Genomic DNA, 17099 nt, shown 5'->3' with positions numbered 1-17099 from the left:
AATCGGATTCAAATGACTTGGATAATATTTTTCTACAATAGGAAAATACGAGTATATGTTTCTACTACAAATTTTGTTTACCATTAGTTAGAAGGAGTTCTTTTTCATAGTTCAAACAGTTTTCAATCCTTACAAAGAGAAACGTCATTTCCCATGGTAAGGCACATTAAAAAACAGAAAACTTGTTTCACCGAAGTTCGTTACATTCAGGGCTGTGGAGTCGGAGTCGAACTGATTTAGGGGTAAAGGAGTCGGAGGCGTTAGAAAACATGCCAACTCCGACTCCGGGCTTCTTTTTTTCTTTCCTTTTCACTGGCTCTTATTGCATTTTTTAAAAACTGACTACCAATTGGTTCGATTACATGTATAAAAAGATACTAATGAGAAAATAAGTGCCATTATGGCAATCAGTTAGCTTGAATGCTTACCGAACTTTCTGTATCCTTCTCCTAGTTTGCTTGTTTTTTAACTTAACTAATAGCAACTGTCAGCAAACGGTTTTGTTGCCTAACATTTTCATGTAATCACTTTCAAATAAAAATAGAAATATAGTGTTTTGTTCGATCTCAGTTATAAAATAGTAAAAGAAACGTAACAAATTAGTAAGTCGAGGCCCGTAGCTAAGGTTGAAACGTTTAACGGTGATCGGCAAATTCAAAGAAGTTCTGGCGCAAAAGCACGAATCCTGAAATAATCGAATGTTTTTTTTTCTTTATTAAGACTATTTCTATAAGCTTGGTTCTCACGAAAAAGTACGGAACAAAATAAGTGCAAATGATTTCTTGATTACAACACTCAATAATTGCAGTTAATCTTAAAATCTTCATATTAAGGTTAATTTTAAAGCAGCCAATAAAATTTTAATTAAAAATTTAGCGAAGAAGAAATATAGGTATGGTAAAAGCTATTCGTACAAATTTGTATACCGCCGCATTTTGTGTAAAATTAGCTCCTACGTATATGTGCCCTATTTTCGTTGAAATTTTATTGATGAAATATAATTTAAAATATATTCGCAAAAATTTTCAGAATTAAAATATTTATATTTTTTATAAACTCTGAAATTAACTCTGGGGGCAAATCACTCCCTCTCAAGAACTTGGATTTAGAAGTAAAGCTTTTTTTTCCTCTCAAGTTACAGCTTTCAAAAATTGAAAGCACACCATTTGATCAATATCTATTTGTTAAACATTAAAGGGGGGCAAAATTACAGATAATCTTTTTCAAATTTTTTAAAAGGTATTTTTAAGTCATCTTACTTTTTAACTCGTAACTATTGGAAAATTTGATTTTTAAATTGAATTTCTAACGTTGTATGCGTCTTGGGTTTACAATAAAAAAACAAAATGCGAAATTTTCATAAAAAGGAATTAATATTTCAATCTCTGTTTAGAGGTTTTCCCCCTTTCCCTGAAGGAAGAGAGGGAGTTGAAAAAATACAATTAAAAATCATTAAAAAAAATCCGGAATCGGAGTCGGGTGTTTCAAAATCCTGGAGTCGGAATCGGGGGTCGGCCATTTTCCTTCCGACTCAGCCCTGGTTACATTGCATTTCAACATTTAATTGTCAGCTCGTAAAAACCCCGAAACACGAGTTTCAGAGATTGCAGATTGCCCCATCCATTTGCACGAGCGTGACATTTTTTAAAATATATATATTTGCACTAAATTGCAGAAATTTTTCATTGGCTTTTATCTTTCATATATTTTAATTTAAGGAATCATCATACATCATAAGTATCGACTATCTAAAAGAACATTTATGTTTAAAGATAACTATTCGTACGTGTTGCAGGAGTGACCGTTGCGGGCGTGACAGTACGGTCGATCACACCCGCAACACGTACAAATCAAAATATTTGGAATTGTGCAAATGAATGGATCCAACAAACAAGTACCCACGCAATGAAACTGAAGCTTCAAAGACATTTACAACTGCTTAGCATTAACAAAAAAAAAAAAAAAAAATCATTGACAACATTGCAAAATTTCTAATGTTTCGTTTTCCATCATCCGCAAAGTATCGCAGCTGAAGTAAATAACTTCATTAATTGCGTTAGTACTTAAGGGAAAGCCCCAATGCATGCATGCGCTTACCTTCATCAGAAGAAAAGTCATCTTCATCGTCGTGATCGGAATCGTCCAGAAAACTTCCACTTTCATCATCATTAGACAAAGATAAGGAAGAAAATCCACTCAGTGACCTTTCAGTCACGCTTCTGGGTCCAGGCGAATGGGAAGGAGGTTCGACTTTGATTTTGCTGACAAAAGATGCCATAGTCACATCAGGGGGCGCAGAAGAAGAGAGGAGATTATTTTCCTGAAATCTGCTCTGATTTAAAAGAGTTGGAGAAGTGACGCCACAGTTATTTACAGAAATGTGGCTTTTACTGTCCAACTGTTCCATCCTTGGAGCGTAAAAGGATTCCGAAGCGGGACTGTTCTGAGGACACAACAGGAACTTCTCCTCACAGGCATTCAAAAAATGCGGATTTGGCAAAAACCTAGAAGGTACCGGGCAACTCGAGGACAAAGAAGGCTGCATGTTTTGCTTGATGTCAATAAATCCAGACGGTACATAGTTGATGCCACTTGCGAAGGAACTGTTATTTGGTATGCTGCAACTCACCGGCGACGTCACAAAATGGGTTTCGGCTGGAGCAAATGTTCTGGACAGGCCTTCAGATACAAAACGGAAAGAATTGTCCTCTGCCGAGAAGTTATCGTCAACATAATCGAAAATGTTTTCGTTGCAAGAATTCAATTCTGCAAGCGTGGGATTATGAACTAGCTCAGAATCCTTAATCTGAAACACATCGTCTCGCGATATATCGTCGTCGCCGACGTATTCCTGCAGAGGGGGCATCGCACTATCAGTCTGCATACCCAATGCATTCCCTGTGCATGCATCGTACTCTTGATTGCAGTAAAAGTTCTCTCCGTCCCAAAACTGAAAAGACTCTAAAGGGTCGTAATCATCCATTGGCACCTGCTCTTGAGGATTAACATGCCCTTGCATATAACCCTGCACGGGTATAACACCTGGAAACTCTGAATACTCGCTAGGAAATTCTTGTTTGATTGCATTCCCGAAGACCTTGTTTATCTGCTCAGGAGATTGAACGCCGAGAGTCTGTGGATTTGCCATGAGCTCTGCCCCGCTGGCAGACGACCAGGAGTCCATGAGGGCTCTTGCCAATTCAGAGACCTGGCTCATATCCATCCTGTTCCAAATCAAACCTGAAAACAAACGATAAAGAATGTAACAAAGACAGTGATACTAATTACAACTGAACTAGGATTCGGGAAAAAGTAAAATCCGTTTAAAGTGTACTTAATAGGCACTTTCTACTACAGTGCAGAAAGGATACAAGTATTAGAAAGGACATTGCCCTCCAGAATAATAATTTGAATACGATGCATATCATTTACGTTGCAACATTCAAGTTTAAGTAAAAAATAGTTTAATATACTCATGATTTCAACAAAATCATTTCTTTTTAATATAACGCACAGTAATTTACGCTTTCATTAAATATTGAAGAATTTGTTTTGAAGACATGCAAAAAAGGGGCGGGGCGCCTATTTATGAATAAAAACTCGGGACAGAAACAATTACTCTAAAATTTATAGTTTTTGATACAGTGCACGATGGGCTATTCCAAACATTAAAAAGATCGCGTTCCTTCAAATATATCGGTCATAAAAATAGAACCGTACAAGCAAAAACCGCTATTGTAAAATCGAATCCTTCACAAATGTTGATTATAGTTAATAAACATTTTTGCGGTGTAAAACTATGTTTTTAAAACGCCAAAATGCTAAACATAAATAAAGAAGTACGTATCACATAACTATTAATTTTGAACAAAACTCTATATGCATTTAAAATTTGATTTATTTGAGTACATATAAAAAAACAACAGCAGCAGCATTTATTCATATTTAAGATGGACATAATCTACGAAATCTTAAAAAATTCCTCATTTTGTCTGGTAATTTTCTTTCTTTCTTTCTTTTTTTTTCAAAATCAAAATGGGGTCGTTTCCAAAATTTTAAAAGTATTTTTTTCTGAAAGAACATGCTTAAAAACATAGGATCTGACCATTTTTTAAATAATTTGTTCAAGTTTAATATTTTTAAAAAATTACTTAAATCAGTGCGCTTTCATTGTTTACGCTTCTGCCGATGACATCACAAATGATGAAATGCTATTCTGTGTTGCCATTCACAGAGCAAAATATTTAATTCGCATCTTTACTCACGTGTATTGGCAACGATATGGTTGATAGCGTAGAGCGCAATTTTATTTCGCTTCTTGATTATCATAACGTGGAAACGAGGAAGAAAGATGCGCCAAAGAGTATCATTTGTGACGTCATCAAGACCATGCCTTGTTTGAAAAACCGGAAATTTTAAAAAATTAATTAAAAAATAACTGTTGGAAAAATGAAAGTATTTTCTGAGTCCATGTTTTTTTTTTTTTTTCTTTTCTTCTTCTTCTTCTTTTTCTATCAATTTCAGTGACAGAAAGTACTACTTTGGCTGAAGGAAACAACCCCATTTAAAGGCGATAAAAAAAATTTTAAAAAAGTACAAATCCATTAAATAATTTAAGGATGAACAACAAAACAATTGCTAGAAACATCAATAGTCAATAATTTGAAATCCTTTTCTTAGAAATAATGAATAAACATCCAATTCTTCCTCTTCTCGTAATACGTCTGCTGTTTATCAGAAAATCCACCAGTCATTCCTAATGACAAATTAGTGTTTCGGGAAAACAATTTTTCTGACATTCAGTTTAAAGAAGACAACTATTTCCTCACACGAGTACTGAAGCTAAGCAATGCACCGGTGTCTGAAGCTGATTTTTTTTCTTTTTTTGTCTCTCTTCTATTTGTTTTTTTTATTAATTTCTTTTAAGGACAAATCGATTTTTACAAAGTAATGCAGTGGAACCTCAATAACTCGACACCCCAAGGAAAACAAAAACATGTCGACTTAAGCGGATGTCAACTTACCCTGAGGTTCCATTATTTTAATTCCTAATTAGTTTATGTACCACCTACTTACAAATGTTAACATTCATTGTGAAAATTAATTTCAGTAAATAAATTTTCTTATCGTTTCCTATTTTTATTTTTTTTGAAAAGTACATAATAAAATCACTAATATTATTTGAATACCTCCTGAGAAAAGAATCCATAATTTTTGAAAAGAGGTGAAAAAGCTTCCTGTCAGTCAGGTCTGTTAAAGATAAAAAGTCCGGCTCACAACATGTGAGCAGTATGTGCAAAACATGTCATCCTGTCTTCTTTCCCTAGAGGATTTCCATGGATACATTAGACATATTTATCCTAAATCCTAGCGTTTTAGAATTGCACTAGCAGCACAGAGTGTGGTTGCTAGTGCAAGTGTGGTCGCTAGTGCCCCAGGATAAAGGATGGAACTCTCTACACGAGCTTTCCAAAAAAGGATTGACTGACCAAGAAACCGCAGGCGCAGCATAAAATTCTGAGAAGAGGTCAACGTGAAAGAATGTTGGTAGCGAAAATTGGACTAAAATAGCAATTGCATGTCGACTAATAGGGGTTTCTGAAAATGTATGTCAAGTTAAGAGAGGTTTTCGCCCGTTAAAATCAGTATTGGGCTAACCATAAGAAAAACATGGGTTATGTCGAGTTATTCGCGTGTCGAGAAACCGGAGTTTCCACTGTATATCAAACAGAAGTTTGAATCTGCATTGAAAATACATTATCAAAAGAAGGAAATTTTTCACTTATTTTCTCATGGTGGTCATTCACGATATTGTCCTAATCTTAGTGGCATCAAAAAATCCAAAAAAATGTCTGCAGTGATCAATGAATGACGAACTAAAGAATTTCAAAGAGTAACGTGAAAATCAAAGTAAGGATGCAGATTATAGCATTTGGTATTGAACTCATGCCTCAAAATTTTGTTTACAACAAATCAAACAATTTATTAAATGGAATTTATTAAATCTATACGAATTTCAATAAAAATAATGAATGTATTTCAAAGAGAAAACACTACTAGCTAAAGTTAAAGTAAAGATGAAATTAAAATAAAAGTAATAATAGGCACCAAATTGCTGAAACGGTCAAAAACAATAGCAAAGATGAGGGACATGTGTTAAGAAAAATATTATCTCAACAACACATGAAAAGTACACTTGAAAATAAAAGATAAACTATTTTTAAATTCTAAAGACCATTTTTACGAGTTAGGGTCGCACTAAAAGGTATGAACTAAAACAAGTATATGATTTCTTGATAACAACATTCAAAATTTGCAGTTGATCTTAGTGTATTTGTATTAGTTAATTCTAAAGTAACTAATGAAATGTCAATTAAAATTAGTGAAAAAGAAATATAGGCAGTATAGTAAAAGCTATTCACACAGAGCTGTATACCATCAATTTCCCCTCTCAATTTCCTAATTTAACTTTTTTTACATACTTTAGAATTAATCTAAATATAGAGACACTATGGTCAACTGCAATTTTTGAGAGTTGTAATTAAGAAATAGAATGTACAGGGTAGATCGGGGTACGTTTATGCATGGGGTACGTTTACGCAGTGCCCTTTTTCCAAAACTACTTATAATTGAAGAGTCAACAGTCATACCAGATTGATGCTGCTCCTTAGCAAATATTCTCACAAATTTTTGAGCATCAGTCGAACTTCAGTTTAGCATGCGGATAGGAAAATCTTTTTTTTACCAAGCCGAGTAAACTTAGTCTTGAACGTCTTGAAGCTTATTGTGAATAAATAATATTTTGCTAAAAACAAATACATATATAAAAATTAGCAGAATTTTATCCTTTTTTGAGAATTGTGTTTGTATGGGACAGAAATGTTATTAAATTTTGCTGCACGTTAAAAATAAACCCAAACTTGCCGACAGGGCACGTTTACCGCATTTTCATTCGGGGCACATTTATTCACGTTCTTACCGTGTCTTACTACTCTGGCTTTCTTCTAAACGGGTCCCAGTTGCTTCTTTTCGCTCTGTGCTGCCTCAAACCTTTAGCATTTTCAGGTTATTTAGTTTGGAAAATCACCGTTTATTTTTAATTGAGTAACAGATTTGTATCTTATAGCTTACAATCATATAGTGTTGTCTTCATGCCTGTTCAACTTTTACAGCCTGTAATACATTTTCCTTATTTTAAAGATGGTAAGACATTACGTTGAAAACACTAACAGGGAAATTAGATGTCAAAATAATGAAAAGGCTTACTGATAATTGAAGTATTTCTCCCAGTAGGCAGTCCACATCGTAACATGCGGAATTTCCCAACTGAGACCCATTTGAAAAGTAGAACCAAAGCTTAGGAACCAGGAAAGGGAAAAAAGAAAAGAGGATGCTCACAATCCTAAACTGATACTTCTATTAAAGAAGCCCCTCAGATCATAACAGCAGTTAGAAGTACCAAAAAAAGGGGCAGAACAAAACAAAAAGGAGAAATTACTTAAATATTAACAAATTTCTATTGAAGCAGAAATAGAAGACATCTAAGAAAAAAGTATGAAACCAAAACCTGCGACAGGGAAAAAGTACTCTGTAGAAAGGAAATTAATGAACGAGTCTGTTTACGAAGTGAAGAATTTTGCTTACATCTATTGTTTGAAAGCACACAACCAATCGAAAAAAGGGCAAGACAGGGCCAATATCTTAGATGTCAATACGCAGTCCCATGACAAGTATGCGAAAAGAAAAACTTTTTACGTAACCGACTTGAACTCAAAAAACATTTCTTTTACGCTTAAAAAACACAATTTGAACAAAAACTGAATATACAATTATTACTAATTACTTCATTTTAAAAACCCTCAGATTTTCCCATGGTAATAGGACTTTCCCAATTTGCACCAAATGTCATACTGAAGAGGCCACTGCACAACATCCGATTTTTTGTGCTGGTTTGGTACTCGAGGATCTACTGACTCTGTCTTGAAGTTGATTAAGGCGAACAACCTCATGGATCTGATCTGATTCAGAACAGAGAGATAAGTAAGAAGAAGACTTCATTAACTGCTTCATAAAACCACTATGTTCAAAATTTCCTAGGTTCAAACATAAAAATTAGAAAATTCGTTGAAAAAAATCCGCGTAAACGCTTCTGTCTACCCTACTTACCTTATTTCATACTTTTTAGTACAAACCAAGCTCATTGAAATAGTCTTTTGATAACATCTCTTACATTTTATTTTAAAGTTTTTTCGATTTTAAATTTACTTGAGGTGAAACTTTTTAAAGTTTAAAGCATGTTCACGGGCTTCCTATCCTTATTTGGGGGGGAGGGGGGTATTCTTTTCATTGCAATGTAATATAAACCTATAGTGCATAAAGAGAGAATAGTGTTTTTTACCGCTAATCTATTTTAAATATGATCGGTAAGTTTGCATGCTACAGTTTAAAAAACAATTTTAAACGTACCAGTACTTGCGTACGTTCAGCCTTGATATTAGTTTGTTAATTTTGTTAACAAAACTAATTTTATGAATAGACCTTTTTTTTTTTTTCATTATTTTTTGCAAACAATTACAAAGCGGAATCTGCGGGTATTAGGACAGCGAAAGTAGGTTAAAAAATAGTCTTTGAAACTTTAATATGAATGAAGTACAAACTTGCTAAGAAAATGCATTTATGATAAGATTATCTATAATTTTAACAAAATGTAGAAATCAAGCATCGTGCAAACAAGTGAAAAAACATTCATCGAAACAATGACCTGAAAAAAATATTAAATATATATCAATTACTTAAAAAATAGAGAATGTATTTTAAAGTGAAAACATTATTGAATTAAAAGACTTTACAAACTTAATCATTGAAGAATAATCATAAATACCATTCATTGTTCAGTTGTAAGTTTAAAACAGCATCAAAAAAAAAAAAAACAATCGATAAAATCTTGGACTGGAATTTCGCGAAAATAAACAACAAACGGTGTCAACAAGACTGGGTCAGTTGGAATAAAACTGGCCATTTTTAAAGCATTATTGAAAAATAATAAAATAAATAATTTCATGACTCATTTAATGAAGGTTGCTCTTTTGAAGAGCAACACCTGTCAGTGAGTAATGTAATTCACAACATTACATATTTATAGATTGGTATGTCAATGAAACCGTTTTTAAATGCCCTCTCTGGAAAAGGACAGACAGGAAAAAATTTTTGATAAATCAAAAACATTAAATAGTCTATACTGTATTGTGTAATCACCTCACATAATTCGAATAAAAAGGGATACAAATGTTCCAAACTACAATTAATTTTTTAATTAGTGTTCGGAAACACTAGGCTGGTTAAAAACAGCATCAAAAAGTTTTCCTGGAAGGTAATCTATCCTGTTGACGTAGGTTTGCCAGACGTCCCGGTTTGACCGGGACAGTCTCGGTTTTCACACAAAATCCCGGTGTCCCGGCCGGATTACTTCACGTCCCGGAAAAAGATAAACTTGAAAACAAATGACCAAAAAGGTCTAAAAGTAATTAATTTGTAAAGATTACTTAGAGTAATTACTTTATCATTTGTAGCATCGGCTTGTAAAGTTAATACCAGATTATCTTGTGAGGAATTGTACAACAAGATTAAAAACCAAAAAAGACTGTCTAAAAAAAGTCCTATAAAATGAAAAGTATATCAAAATATTGTTCATTTTTTTATTCCTCATTCAAAGTGTTTTTTCTAACTAAAATGAATTGTAAATATTTACGGATCGGAAGTAAAATGTTCAAATTATCTGCTTATACCATTCTTATTACCCCAGTTTTAAGTTCATAACTAGTAACCATTTATTCCTAGCATTCAGAAGAAACTGCCCTATGAAAAGCTCCAAAAATCAGCCAGGGGCATGGACCCCTTTGAATTCTAGCGATGCTGGGGGGGGGAGGGGGCATTTCAGTGTGGGTGTCCTGGTTTGACATTTCACAAATCTGGCAAGCCTACTGTAAAGTAGAAGAATTTTTAAAAAGTTCCGACTTCATACTCTGCCAAGAAAAGAATGGGAGGAATTCGATAACTATTTAGTCCAGTTTCTGTGAATTCTATGTGTGGTAGGGCAAATTAACCCCTAAAATGCCTGATTTTTTAAAGATAGTTACAAAAAATGTACTTCGAATTTTATTTCCTGTTTAAAATTTAATTACGGCTTACGGTTAATAATATTAAAAAAAAAAAAACATTGGGCAACATTTAACCTCAACAGGAAAAAACAACAAATACATTATATTTCGTATCCTAAAATACATAATAATGCATTAAGAAATTCATAATGTTTGCATTCTAACTTTTTAAAAGAATTTTTTTATGTTCAGTAACCTACATGAAACCAGGGGCGGATTTAGAGGGAGTACAATTGGGTCGTACCTCCCCCCCCCCCACACACACACAAACATCCTTTTTCTTTTTTTTTTTTGTTGTAGAGAAAAAAATTTACAATTAAAAAAAAAAGAAGACATTAAAAAAAAGCAAAACTTATCACATGTGCTTCACTTTAAAAGAAATTTTAGTTCTAATTGGAACAGAATTATTTGCTTCACCATCTTTATTCCGACGCAGTTTTGTAATGCTAGGGGCTCATTCAACTCGAATTTGTTCGATTCGATCGAATTCCATCTACGAGAAGCGCAGCGAAAAGTTCCCTTCTGAGTGAGGCAAAGAAAATTTCTGGCAGCGCGATTGGTGGATACAACTGATCGTATTCTGTTCGATCGAACTCTTCGAGTTGAATGATCCACTCAGACATTTGAGCAATCACCAAATGCTTCTGTCGTCAGAGTACTTGCCTATTGATCACACTCTATACTCGAGTCGCAAGAGCTCGGTTAGCATGCTTAAAATCAATTGAGACCAGACGGTATAGTCTTATCAATCACAAAGTATCTAAAATCAACGCAAAGAGGATTATTTTCTGCGGTTATGTGTGACAAAGAGGGGAGGGGATCGAAACGTTGACAAAAGGAGTGACATCATTTATGAACAACTTACAATGTATGACACCAAACCAAACCTGATGTCAGGTAAACAATTCTAAAATACCTTCTGAGAACCATAGAAAGATACATATTAAAAGAAATAACAGATTTTTTTAAAAAAATACCTAAGCACTTTTCATAATGCACTCAAAAGGACGAATTAACTTTTCTGGGTCAGAAAGGACAATTTTAGTACTCCTGTAGTTTTTAAAAATTCTATGAAACCTCAAACGAAGAAAAGTGCGTCTCAAGTCATAAACAGAATTTCTTGTCATTATCTAGCTTTCAATCATAACTTTGAGTGTTGAAACATGCATATTTTTCTCATTGGGAAAGTTTGGTTTGAAATGACTAGAACCGCACTTTTCTTCGTTTGTGGTGTCATTTTTTTTGAATTTTTAAAACTAAAGGAATACTTAAATTGTCCTTTCTGACCCAGAATAGTTATTTTGTTTTTTTGAGTGCACTATGAAAAGTGCTTAGTATTTTTTAAAAAAATCAGTTATTTTATTCTTTTTAGTGTAAATGTATTTCAAAAATAGAATAATGTTACCATCACGAAACTTCACCTTATTTTTTTCATATAAATGCTCCGTACTGAAAAAGAAAAAATCCTATACACGTGTCTAAAACTTTAAGCAGTTGGCACTAAATATTAATCCTTGTTCCTCTGTAGGATTTATTTGTTTGCTAATTTAGTTGAAACCATTTAAATATTACAGGCTTCCCGAACTAATTTATGTTTCAAAACATACAAGTTACTCGTGATAAAGATCGTAATATGTCTCTTTACTTAGTCCCGTTATCGATTAATGACAGTAAATACATTTCATGCTTGCTTCAGAGAAGCCTTGATTCAAAATTTTCATTATGATTACTATTAACATAACTGTTGCAAGGCAACAAAATTTGTAACAATGGGTTTTATTTAATTTTTCGGCATTACGTTGTACTTTAAGATTAAGCAAATCATTTAGTGAAACCCCAAAGCATCTAAGTGGTCTAATTGCTGCTATATTAGCAAAAGCAGGCCTCAGATTTTCCCGTGACAATTAGACCAAGTATAATAAAAGTGCTTAAAAAGGGCACAGAAAAAGGTTTAAAGGGCCAGAAAAACAAATACACTGGAAAAGTAAAAATACCGCACAACTTCCATTAGGTCATTTTAGATAAAGGGGATACGATTGATGTAACCAATTCAGGGATGCCCACCTAGGGTGCCACCCATGGGCGCAGACTGCGCAATTAAAACTTTTAGGGAGGGGGCGAGCGTTTTGAAGGGTATTTTTCTCATTTTTTTTCGGAAGGGCTCTTGCTTGGGGGGGGTCCTTCGAGATATTTAAAGGGGGTGCGCCCCTGCTCTTAGGGGGGATTGGCAACCCTGACTAATTTTAATAGTTTTATACAAATGAAAAAAAAAGGGGTCTTACGAGTTTTTCTATCATTTCATTTGATCCTAAATAAATTGCAGTCAGTAAAATATACGAAACGTTCGAACAAGGACAGGAGCAGAAATTATTGGCTCATCCATAGTTTTAACAATTTTATAAACCGAAATGACGACATACTACTGGTGGAAACACTTCCTGTTGTAAAATAACCTTTAAAAGAGTAGCACGTGATAACATCTGTGATTAAAAGACATTCCACCGTCTATACCGCAAGCTAACTGGAGACAAATCAAATCAAAGTGTTATCAATTTTTGCTGTAACCATCAAAGTGTCGATATCCATTGATGAAACGTTTACGCAAGCACGTGATTTATGTGATAACTAGAAAGTTCCATTTTTATTACATATTCTTATTTTTATTTACTTTTTTTTTTCTTTCTTTCTGAGCTGATACTGGCATCAAAGGGCAAACTTCAAGCACAAGAAACGAAATAGAAACCATGCAAAACAGAGCGTATTCGAACGTAAACAAACCTCTTTTTAGCGTTTACAGCCACTTCAGCTTGGTAATACAGTCAACCTCGCTTATAACGACGCAAAGGGACCGTGATATTTGCTCGCTGTAACCGAGTGCTCGTAAAAAAAATGAGTTCGTGAACAAAATCATAAAAATTCATAAAAAGTGCTTTTTTTTTTCTTATTTTTAATCGCAGTACAGTTCCAAAGAAGTTGGGTACTTTGCTTTGAACTGTCTGAATGTCTCTTTCTTATGTCATTGTTCTTGAGGAACACACATATACACACATTTTTAATTTTTAACACACACTTTTATTTTTTAAGTACAGTAAAACCTCTCCTAACGGACACCTCTCTTTTGCGGACAATTTTTAATTTCCCGATTCCAATGCAAATAACATTATTAAACTTCCTGTTTACTGTCCCGCGGACACCCCTCTATTGAGAACAAAAAAATTTGTCCCGTTAGTGTCCGCATTAGAGGGACTTTACTGTATTTCTTTACTCCACAAATTAAAAAAAAGTGAAGTCATCGCTTGTTCTCGGGATATATGATCCATCACTAACTTTGGTTGACTTTGGAATGTTGCAGAAAATTAACCAAAAAAAGAAAAGCTGAGCTGAAAGTCAATGGAAATGTTACGAATCCCAAAAATATTCCTCGCTTTTTCTCGTTAAAAGCGCGTTATGCTCCAATAGCCTTAACATTGTACGAAGCACTATTTCTGATTTCCTCTCTAAATCCAGGTTCTCGTTAAATCAGGGCTCTTTATAAGAGAGTTCGACTGTATTTCTTGTGGAATTAGTAATCGAATAGTAATAGAAATCAAATACAGAGGTGGTCAATTATAAGAACCCAGAGAAAATTACGCAATAAAAAAAATGTTTCAGAAATAATTCAGTGAAATTTATAAGAAATGCCTTTTTATGCTAGGAATCACTGTGAAATGCAGAACATTTGAAAATACAATAAATGTTTTACCGTGGTTAATAAAAAAGTCATTGATAACACTGGACAAAATTATAAGGAGAACTAGCGTTTTGCTCTTAATCAATAATATTCATTTTTTTTTTTCAGCCAATTTTGATGTCATGGAAGGTGAAGATTGTTCTTGAAAAATTTTATCCAGCTTTTTTCGATGAAGAAAATGAATTATTGCTTGTTTCGACATGAATACAGGGAAACCTGTGTAAGTTGACTACTTGCGGTGCATAACTTTAGTGGTCAACTTAAACATGTGGTCAACTTATAAGAGGTTGAATTACATGATATAGATCTTATTTTGTGCCTAAAAATAGACGGTCAACTTAGAGAGGTGGCCAACTTTACAGGTTTTACTGTATCATCTTTTCATGGTTCGGGTGCCAGAATGCCTCACTAAGTTTCCATTAAACTTCAGATCGAGGCTTTTGTCCGGCCAGTACAGTAATTTCATGAAATAAGCACAAAGAAATCATTTTGAGGTTTGAGAAACATGTAATTATGCATAATCCTGCTGGGGAAAAAAAAGGTTTTTTGCTTTGAAAAAAATTGTTCAGTGCATCAACATTACTCTCAGCATTCATTCTGTCTTGCACAAAAATTATTTGTTTAGTTTCCGTCCGTTGCGAAACTTCGGAATCGCGTGGCACAGTGCCGCGGATAATAAAAATTGAAAATTTTCCGCAAAAAGGCTGAAATGAGGGACATACAGTGGCTCCCAAAAGTGTTCGTACACCTACGACTTTCAATGAAATAGGACTCTATCCATTGGTTAGAATTAATATTTCTGAATAGGTATTTAATTATAAGATCTATGATCCATTTTCAACAAAACTACATGAAATTTTTTAAAAAAAATATTAAAACTTAATTTTTTTAAAATCAAAAAACCAAAAAAGAGCTGGAAATTTTATCTCACAAAAGTTTTCATACACTTTAAAAAATGTCTATATATTATTGAATAATCTAACTTTTTATTAAATTATTATTTAGTAGAATATCATGCAGTATCAACAACACCTTTTAAACGTCTGGGAATATAATTCATTCGTTTTTCAATTTTTTTGTGTAATTTCTGAGTAAGTGTTCAACCACACTCCGAGTCTTACTGTTTCTAGCTCTATTTTCGTTTCAAAGCCGTATTTTCGTAATCTAGCCTCCAGATATCTCTAAATATGTTACATTGAATTCAAATCTGGAGATTGAGGGGGTATTTTCTAAACTTTAGGACAATTTTTGAGGCCTTAGACGCAAACGTTGAAAACCGTATGCTTCTTATCGTTATCTTGATTTAAAAAAAAAAGTTGTTTCCGATAACCAAATTTTCGGCTAAGCGTTTAAAATTCGTTTTTAAAATATTTAAATGAGCGGCATGATTCATTATTTCATCAAAAAATTCCAAACTACCAAGTCTTGGTGCTGATATGCACCCTCACACAAGAACACCTTCACTCCTGATTAACTGCTCCAACTAAGTTTTTAAGATTAAGTTCCTAATTTTTTCTTCTATTTACAATTATACAACAATTTAACCAAAAATGTTAAATTCCTTTCTATCTGTAAGTAAGACGTAATTCCAAAACGTTTTGAGCTTATTTATCATTGATTTTGTGACGAAAAGCGAAAGATTTCTGTTTTTTCTCACGGCCAAGAAAATTTCTGCGGGAAGAGGTCCCATTTAATCCAGCTAATCAGAGAACTTGGCGAACAATTTTAGGAGAAAATTAAGTGTAAAAATTTTCATTTAACTCTGTAGAAACTTTTACAGCAATCAAATGTGTATTTTTCATATATTTTTTAACTGTAAATCTTCGATCACGCTTTGTCAACTTCGCCGGTTGAGATTTTCTTACCTTGTTTTCGGTCCGATTCTTTCCTTAAAGCATTTTATCAAGCACTTTACTATAGAATGGAATAAATTAACTAATTTAAAGACATTTCAAACCAATTTACCGCTAATATGAGGAAAAAATTCAAATTTCGAATGGTGTTTGTGGTTTTTTCCGAATACCAGCCATTTTAAAGTAATAAGCACAATATTAAGGAATAAATAAACAAAAAATTAAAGCCACATGACTCTTAAGGGTCAATACAATGCAAAAATAATAATAATAATAAAAACGACACATGATAAATTTTAATCATGAATTTATTCGAAAATATTTGAGTGTACGAAGACTTGTGTGGCGTATTATTTCTCTGTCTCTCTTCGTTTTTTGACCCATTTCAAAAAGAAGATCCGTCAATATTCTGAAAAAACTACAGGGTTTTACTTAGAATATCATAAGAATGATGTGAAAAAATATTGGACTTCATATTCGAATTCAGTGTTGCGATATTTAGATTTTACTAAAAAATTTCAAAGTGTACGAACACTTTTGGGAGCCCACTGTATAAGGTTTAAATTGTCCTTAAAATTGTGGTCTATTTTCCAGCAACCAATTTCTGAACATTTGGTTCTAAATTTGTAACATTGTGACGTATTGTGGTTTATGTTTTGTAACAATGTGCAAAACAACGGTCCACATGGCTCAGCTTCGCGGGCCGTAGGTCGGGTACCACTGGTCTATTCGATGTCAATTTCACTTCGCATCCTGATGAAACCTGGCCAACATTCTACTTTCGAAACAAAATTAACTCATGCAGAGTAGTTTCTCGTCACAATTTATTTGGATGCCACAAACATGTGCGCATTTTATTTATTTTATTTTTTTCTTTTTTTAACTTGTGGTACCCGCACGGCTTTGTCCGTAATAAAAAAATTAAAAGATCTTTTGGTTCGCCTGTATATTTACAAATAATGTATGGTGAATTTTCTCGCCAATTGGCTTGTGCCCTTGTTACGGTTCCACGCTATGATAATTTCGTAATTTACTCGTTCATCTTACGATAATTTTGTTCTTAAAATTGGAATAAAAAAATAACCACATCGAATTTTCAAAAAATCGCTTCGAGGTGCACACCCCCATGCTACAATCTAACTTTGTGCTAAATTTCATGAAAATCAGCCGAACAGTCTAGGCGCTATGCGCGGTCACAGAAAGATGAGGAAAATACGAGCGATCATATAAACAGCAAAAAGAAACTATCATTTCGTTGAAAAAAAAAAGGGATTTCTGGTCCTCAGGTGACAACATAACAGATTATACCCTAAACATTACAGAGAAATTACAACAGAACTGCCAGATCGGCAATTTAAA

At 33.6% G+C, this 17099-nt stretch overlaps 1 protein-coding gene across 1 annotated transcript in view; it reads right to left on the bottom strand.

The window, feature by feature from the left end:
* The window catches only part of LOC129226348 (CREB3 regulatory factor-like), a 29638-nt gene extending 26415 nt beyond the window's left edge, over nt 1-3223 (bottom strand). Inside the window, exon 1 of the mRNA XM_054860951.1 lies at nt 2098-3223. Within this exon, the coding sequence (XP_054716926.1) occupies nt 2098-3223 (1126 nt within the window). The remainder of the gene's footprint in view (nt 1-2097) is intronic.
* Between the last annotated feature and the right edge of the window lie 13876 nt (nt 3224-17099).

The sequence above is a fragment of the Uloborus diversus genome, chromosome 7, assembly GCF_026930045.1.
Source record: "Uloborus diversus isolate 005 chromosome 7, Udiv.v.3.1, whole genome shotgun sequence".
Taxonomy (NCBI): Eukaryota; Metazoa; Arthropoda; class Arachnida; order Araneae; family Uloboridae; genus Uloborus; species Uloborus diversus.
Note: the sequence above shows the minus strand (reverse complement) of the source record. Positions and strands in the feature narration are given on the sequence as shown.